Raw genomic sequence first — 7,796 nt, forward strand, 5'->3', positions numbered from 1 at the left:
CCCGAAAGTCCAGGAAGAGCTGTGAATGCAACTGTGCTACCAGGTTGTGGACGATGGGCAAGTGATGCAGACAATGCTCTTCCACTTCCCCAGCACGGTGCTTTCTGCCAGCAAACATCACTTCTGCCATAGCTGAGATTAGTCAGCCAGCCTGTTTGTTTTCATAGGGATGCCTGGCTCAGCCAGCGAGTGGGCTCGCAATTACGTTGTTTAACCTGGTTCTACGGAAAGGAGGAGACGCCGAGTTATCCTCTGTGTCGGGGTAAGCCACAGCATCTGTAAGGGTAAGTCTTCCCTGGCACCTCCACAGCCACATTTGAACACAAGAAGAGGCATGAATAGGCAAACCTCCACAGGACCTTGCATGGGAATGTCCTGTAGGGAGAATAACAACCGCCCAGCGGCACACAGAGCAGGCAGGGCAGGTTTACCACGGGCTCACGGCTCCTCCAGGCAAGCCACTGCAGTGGTATCACCAACGTCCCACAGACATAGCAAGAGCAATGGGAGCTCTGTGCAGCTGAACTCAAAATTTTGAGGTAAGTCTGTTCTTTTACGCCATAATCAGGATAAAACCATATGAAAATAAGTACTGTGAAATCCAAGTGTAGGTGAACACAGCCCATTATTCTCTTCATTATACAACTCTGCAATGGATATTTGGAAGTAGGTGGTTAATTGGTGATGCTCTGCTCTGAAGAGGCACAAGTCTTGCTGCTGAGGGGAGCTCCACCACTCCAGTAGCTTCTAGCAAGGGCTTAAACAGCTCAATAACAAGCAGAAGTGTGGCTGGTGGGTTTCTTGAAGAGAAACATTGTTAGTCATTTTCAGTGACAGCCTTGCACCTCTCCTTGAACTTAATTCAATGGCCACCGCTCTCTCACCAGGCCCGAGACTGCACAGAGACAAACCAGCTGCAAGCCAACCAGTCAGACATGCATGGATGGGGATGGGCTTCCTAGGGTCAGCCATGCGTGGGGAGCAGAAGCTGCATGCCAAATTCACTGCCTGCCGGAGCAAACACCTCGATGGAGCCGGTGAGAAACCTGCTGCAGGTCTGACAATGCTCCCACCAAGCCTACGTGTACCACTTGGGTACCTGCGAGTAAAGTGCACGCTGCAGCCTTCCCCCACCCCATCCTTACCTCAGGGGACGTCCACAACCGTTCCTCCTAGCCCTGCCTCCCATCGGGAAGGTGACAACTCACTGCCACTAATGGCACTGACTGGATCTTAGCCTTTCTGAGGAGATCAGCCCTTGCATGTGGTGCAAGGAGCAGAGGAGATGAGAGGAGCACCATGGTGGAGGGGGACATGGAGGGCAGGATTTGAGACTGACGGCCCCACCGCCAACTGTTGTGTTCCCAGGTTGCTGCCTTTAACAGCAAAGCACTCAGGAGCCCCGGCTCTAGGGACTGCACAGCTGGCAAAAGATGAAGGCTGTCAGCATGGCGTGGTCCTTCTGCTGAAGAAGTCCACCATGACACCAGTGTGGAGGTTTCTGTGCAGTACTAGGAGGGCAGCAGGTCAGGATCTGTCCCATGCCATGTTCAGGACAGGATCTCCATTTCAGACCCCTCTAGAAAGGCTTCATCCTGTTGTTTTCTCAAAAGCTAAGAGCCTCCTCATCCTCCTTACCAAAACTGCTAAAAATTAATTGCTCAAGTGGTATTGTTAAAGGTTATTTATAATTTAAACCCTCACAGTACCTGAGACCACAGGCAAAGGCTACAACCTGTCCTGGAGCATCTCAGTGCCACTGCCCTATAGACCAGGTTACACAGCAGTGGGCAGAGAGCTGCAACCTGTGCTCATGAGGATCATCAGGATAGGCACGAGACTGCATCCCTGCAGTCGCCCACCTGGTTCCATCCGTTACCTGCTCGGGATCCCTGCTCATAAAGAGACACAAAGCTGGGCCACAGTAATTCCTGGTGGGACTCCACCGACATGGGAGGTTGTACCAGAGCATGATCTTTCCCCTGTTCTTTCATCCAGAAGCCTCTGGAAGGCAGCATGGGAGGCTGCAAAACACTGCTCTCTACTTCACATCCCCACACTGGCGTTTGGCTTTGCGGGAAGAAACATTTTAAGCATTGCAAACAGAAATGATACAGACAGTGCAACTGGAGAAGAACAGCAGTCAGTTCACTGCAGGTAGCCTCTCAAAAGAAAATACTTCTGGGCCAAATTCAAACCTGGTTGTAAACAGAGGTCAATCTTCCAGCAACAGGGGGATTATCCCCCACTCGCACTAGCTTTGACTTTGCTGCTCGATGTTTATATCACTAGAGACCAAAGAATATACTTGCCAGACAAGAATAGGAATCATTAAGTCTGTGGTCCAAAGTGAGGCGCTGAACCATCTCAAAGAGTGAAGCGTGGTCAAAGTTACAGGGATTGGAAGAGATAAATTCATCCATGCCATGCTTTTGAGCTCTATCTGCATCTGTTCATTTATACATATAGAGAAAGACACCATTTAGAGAGATATAAGACATTTTAGTTGACAAATACAACAGAAAAAAATATACAGTATGAAGCATGAAAGCTAAATATCTCCTCTTCTCTACATTGCCATTAACTTCTCTTTTTGCAGGCTATACAGTACACTTTTCACCTCCCATTGTCAACTTGCATCAGTTATGGACTATCTTATTGCATTTAGGCAAAAGAATTTAGAATTAACATCTTGTCAACTGCTCATTATAGTGCATTTATTCTGTACTTTAAACCAGAACACAAACCCAAGACCTTGCTGTGTAGCTTACAGTACGGTATGAGTTAACAGAATTTTGGCTCACGTAAGTAAATTAGCTCCTATTTAGATAGTTGTGGTTAATTATAATAGATTCTGCCATTCTAATGAAGTTATAGCTGTAGCATTTTTCTCTACATTTACTAGGTTTTCTAGGTATCAGACCAGTTACGCTGCTCTTTATCCAAATGCCAATGTTTGTCTCCTCATGGCAATTATTTTTCCTAATGGCAACTTTAAATGCAACCTCACTGAAATAAAAAGATGCTCCTTTAAGCATCGCTAAGAAGTTAAATTGAGATATAGTTTGTTGTCATTGAGGCAGTAACCCGAAAGTGCTGCCAGTCATCCCGATGGAGGGGCCGAATTTCCCCTGCCTGGATTAGGAGCTGCCATTTTTTGGGTGAATTAACAGCCTCAACGTCTTCACACCTCTCTGCTTTGGGTGACGTTTACGGGCGCTAACTCCTAGAGGCTAATTAATTAATCTCAACGTGGTTAACTAAAAATACACCGAATTCAGCAGTTGAAACGAAGCCGCTGAGCCGGCCTGGGTGCGGCCAGCCGGGACCCTGCTGGGAGCGGGCTTTGTTCTACCAGCGGCCGGGGAATTAAAGGACACCTTTCACTTGGTTTTGTCCGTGCTCAGCTTCCTACTATGTGGGTCCTTGCCAAATCCTCCACAAAGAGAATAGGATTTAAATCCTTCCCCTGTTTATAGCCTCCTAGGGGAACTGGGTGGCCTTGAAACAATGTGGCTGAAAGGACACAAAAATGCAGTTTTCCGCAATAGTAGTATATGGTAACTGTATTTGTTTTAAAACAAAATCCCTCTTTACCAGAAGAAACAAAAATCCTTAATTAAAAACAAAAATTAAAAAAAGAATAAAAGGAGCTTTAAATGATAATGACAGAGTGTTATTTTTAATACATTTTAGTATTTAACATTAAGCTGTGAAGGATGACATGTCTTCCTAAATACCTCGTTCATGTCTGTGCTCTCAGATATTACTGATCATTGGAAGCAATCTTTACATTTTCTGTATAGTCTGTTGTCAGCTATATACAAACTATATAAATAACATCACCCACTGGAAAGAAATCAGACAAATTAGAACATGTAACATTTCAATCAGCTGCTAGCATTACTTAATTCAGCACTAGCTGGCAATTTTCCTCATTTAAACCCTGCCGAATAAACACTGATTTTTTCCCTACAGCTGGTTAATTTTTGAGGGTCTGCTCCCCTGTTTTGCCCCATATTGGGTCCTGCTGCCTCCCTCCCTAGTCCCAAAACACCCCCTCCATCTCCACCGGTGTCTCCGTGCATTCAGCGCGGGGACAGAAGCAGCCGGTGCCGAGCAATGCGGCAGCGCGAGGGCTGGCTCGGGGGACAGAGACAACCTCCCCAAGGAGCACGTCACCTCCTCAGCACCTCTCCAGCATCCCTGGGCATGGGGTGTGAAGCCCACCCATCCCCAGGGGTCCTGACACGGGCTGGCTCCTGTTTGTTCTGGCAGCTTTCTGGCCCCTCGTCTCTTCCCTCTGGGCCAAGATTGATCTGATTGAGTTCACTTCCAAAGAGTTCGTCTATGCTGTTTTCAAATCCATCCCTAGCACCCACAAAATGTTTTAACAGATATTATCAGGCTATTTTTAATGGCTTGCTGCTCTACCCGGCTCCTCTGAGTTGACTGCAAGCTGACAAATTGGCTGGAGGCCTTCATTTGCCAGCTTCGCTCAGAGATTTTATTACTTTTCAATTAGGAGCCCTGATACACTGTCAATCCTCCTGCTCAGCCAACGAGGCTCTGAGAGCTGAGTAAATCAGCTGGAAATTTGAAGAGTCCTCTAGCCCTTTCGCTGGTGAACTTTTTTGAGCAGATGTGCTAGAAAGCATGTTTGAAATGAATATTTTTTACTCCAAACTAACAGGCTCTTTCCCACTTAATGTTCTCTGAGCGAGGTGGACACAGAGCAGACCTTTGGTTGGTGTGGACCAGCTGAGGCTCTGCTGGGCATTTTTAAGGTCTCCCTGCCCAAGGCAGGGGCACAGACAGTTCCCTGCCAAGTGTGAGAACAGACACGGTGCTTAAATGGCCTTCACGACTGTCCCCAGTTGGGGGCAATTTTACTTCCATTCATCACTTTGAAACCACATCTTACTGAGCATCCCCTTGGGTGCCTGCTCGGAAACCCATTTGCCTCAAATCTCAACAACCACCCAAAGGGAGAGGCATCTGACACAGCACTGTGTGACTCGAGTGACCATAAGAAGTAGGAGCTGCAGGACTTCTGCTGGGTTGCTGGTTTAAAAGGTGGTTTTCTGCCATGGGAAGGAAGATGGGCGGGCACAGCTCTCCCTGCAGCCACGCACCCAAGTCATAAAGCTGGCGTGCTCTGAACCAGAGATGTCTTTGGAGGATGGGAATACACACAAGTATTTCTCTTTAACAGAATATCTGCTCTGGGCCAGAGGCTTAAAATTCTTAAGAGTAACCGGGAGCAGGTTAAAAAGGACAATCCTACACTGAACTCGGCTTCCCTTCATTAATTGTTAGAAAATAAACATGCTGTGCAACTTGCAATTTGTTTTTGCATTTTGATTTTTCCCGTGGGCTTGCTTTTAAAAATGAAATTTAGGAATCAAATTATACTGAAAGTGTTAAACTTCCTTGGCAATAAAAAAAGAAAAGGATAAGTCTAAATATATTGTTCCTCTGCTCCAGATAGCTGATCTGGGATTTACAATAACGCCAACATCTGCATATGCAGTAAGTTTTATGTGTAATCTACCCTCCTTCAAAATGGCTTGTACAGTTTGAATGAGATTTTAAACAAACTACAAAATGAGAATGGCTAATATTCACAGCCAAACTGTACAGCTAATTCGCAAGTACTTTAAATGACTTGTTTCAGTCAAATACGGTTGCTTTTTTGACCCTGCTCCGTTATTCCAGCTAAAAAGAAAGGAGAAACCAGAGAAAGAAAGTTATATGATGCTCCAGTAATTTACAATCCCTTCCAAGGTGCCGTGCCAAGCTCGCTGGCGCTTCTTTGTTCGGGGTTCCAGCCAAAATGCTGCTGCGGGCCCACAAAAGTTATCTTACATATTTAGACAAGCTGCACACAACCGCGGCTGAAAGGTGTTCGATGGTGGTCTGCAGGGCGGCTGCCAGCGGAGGTAAATTGGCAGCGGAGACTGCACGAACCTTTCTTCTGGAAAACTGCAGACTCTGGTCTTTTCTATTGCACTTGGTCACCTACACTACGGTCTTTTTTTTTTTTTTCCTGCTGCCGGGTTTGTTTCGTTCATTTTTATCCAGTTTCCATTTTACGCTGACTCCATTAATGAGCCCCCCGTCACACACACACTCCCTACAAGTGTTTGAAATCAGAGTCTTAAAAATCTGCCAGTGTCGGGAACGCAAAGATTTCAACACCAAAACAACAACAGTAATGACAACCAAAGGACTGTCCCACCTTTGGGTCCTCTGAGGGCCGTATTTCTCTTTATTTAACTGCTATTTAAAAAGGAAGAGACAAAACAGTCAAATCTCTCATTCTTTTTTTTTTTTTAAATGTATTTCCCTGCCTTCTGCATTTCTTTTGCTCCAGCAATAATTTTGGCAGATTTTGCTCTGAGAGCGGTGAAGTTAATAGCGGGGGACAAGCTCCATAAAAGAATTCTTGTTATAAAAGGCTTTAGGTAGCCATTTTATTGTAAGAATTTCTTACTGCAGATTTATTTCTTTTTGTTAATGAGTGACTTTGCTTTAGTACCAAAGGCAACCGAACATCCAGTGAATTTTACGACACGTTTGCTTATTAAAAAAAACCCAACAAAACCAACAAACAAAAAAAACCAAACAACTGTAAATTAAAAGGTGACTTTGTATCTTACTCATCTGGAAAATGTGTGCTTGTCATATCTGCTTGACATTACAAGAATGAAGATGTGGTTTGGACAGTAACAAACAATGACACTAGTCAACCTCATCAGGAGACATGAAATAAAGGAATGACAATGATTGATGGCAGCTATTCATTTACAGATATTTCTAGAAAACTCTTTGCTGGCCTGGCTGGGCAATGCGGGAGAAGTTTTCCAGCCTACGCGATGCTCGCCGGCCATGGCGTGCCCACCGTAACCTGCCATGGAGGGATGCGGGGTCCCCTCCTGCTCCCGCCGGTTCGGCAGAGCTAACGGAGATGCTTGGGCTGTGGCTTGGAAAGCAACACCCGGGGAAGTGCCTAGAAACCTCGTTTTGTTCGGCCGTGTGGAGCGAGAGGCTTTAATAGCAAACACCGGTGTTCTGTGGGGGGGGATTAAACCCAACCATGCCGGGACTTCAGCTGCCAGGCTGTTGTTTGGGAGCTGGCAGTGCTGGCTGGGGACTTACCGAGCCCCCTCCTCGCCCTGCACCGTGGCACCGCCACCTCCCAAAAGTGCTGTGTGTGTGTGCGGGGTCTGCAATCCTCCTCCTCCTCGCTGCGAGCCGTGCTGTGCAGCAGGCTCAACTCGCCTCTCGGCTGGAGATCCGAGCTCTTTATGTTTCCTCATATTATTCCGTGTTAGAGGATAGCTTTACGTTTATTTGGCTGTTTATTCCTGTGTTTTATGGCTTTTTCCCCTGCTGCAAACAAATTCTTTTCTGCTCGAGTTACAATTTTAATGAACGGTTACGAATGTTCCTGAAAATCACCAGACCCACTAGGCACTGATTTGAAATCTAAGTTATCTAAGGTTTGGTAGCTAAATGAATAAGAATTTGTAGTATGCACTTACATAATTCCTTGTGTGGCAAGTTAAAAACACAGTTTTAGAACAGCTATTTATAATAGAAAACATTGTTTCACAGCATTTTTATCACTATTTAAAAATATTTTGAATTGGATGACTGCGGAAACCTGTGAATTTGTATTTCGTAAGTCAGAGTCCCAGGCTCCTTAAAGGACGTAGAAGTGATTTACAGGCTAGTTATAAATTCATGCAAGTTATGTGAGAACTGAATCAACATTTTAATTCTGCATTCCT

The 7,796-nt window shown here is 45.6% G+C and overlaps 1 protein-coding gene across 1 annotated transcript in view; it reads right to left on the minus strand.

Annotated features, from left to right (window-relative positions):
- The window catches only part of CADPS (Ca++-dependent secretion activator), a gene marked incomplete at its 5' end in the record, with an annotated part of 168,303 nt that overhangs the window by 82,957 nt on the left and 77,550 nt on the right, over window positions 1-7,796 (minus strand). Inside the window, one exon of the mRNA XM_010178929.1 lies at window positions 2,313-2,449. Coding sequence (XP_010177231.1) covers window positions 2,313-2,449 — 137 coding nt within the window. The remainder of the gene's footprint in view (window positions 1-2,312; window positions 2,450-7,796) is intronic.

This window comes from Mesitornis unicolor, unplaced genomic scaffold (genome assembly GCF_000695765.1).
Source record: "Mesitornis unicolor isolate BGI_N332 unplaced genomic scaffold, ASM69576v1 scaffold322, whole genome shotgun sequence".
Lineage (NCBI taxonomy): Eukaryota > Metazoa > Chordata > Aves > Mesitornithiformes > Mesitornithidae > Mesitornis > Mesitornis unicolor.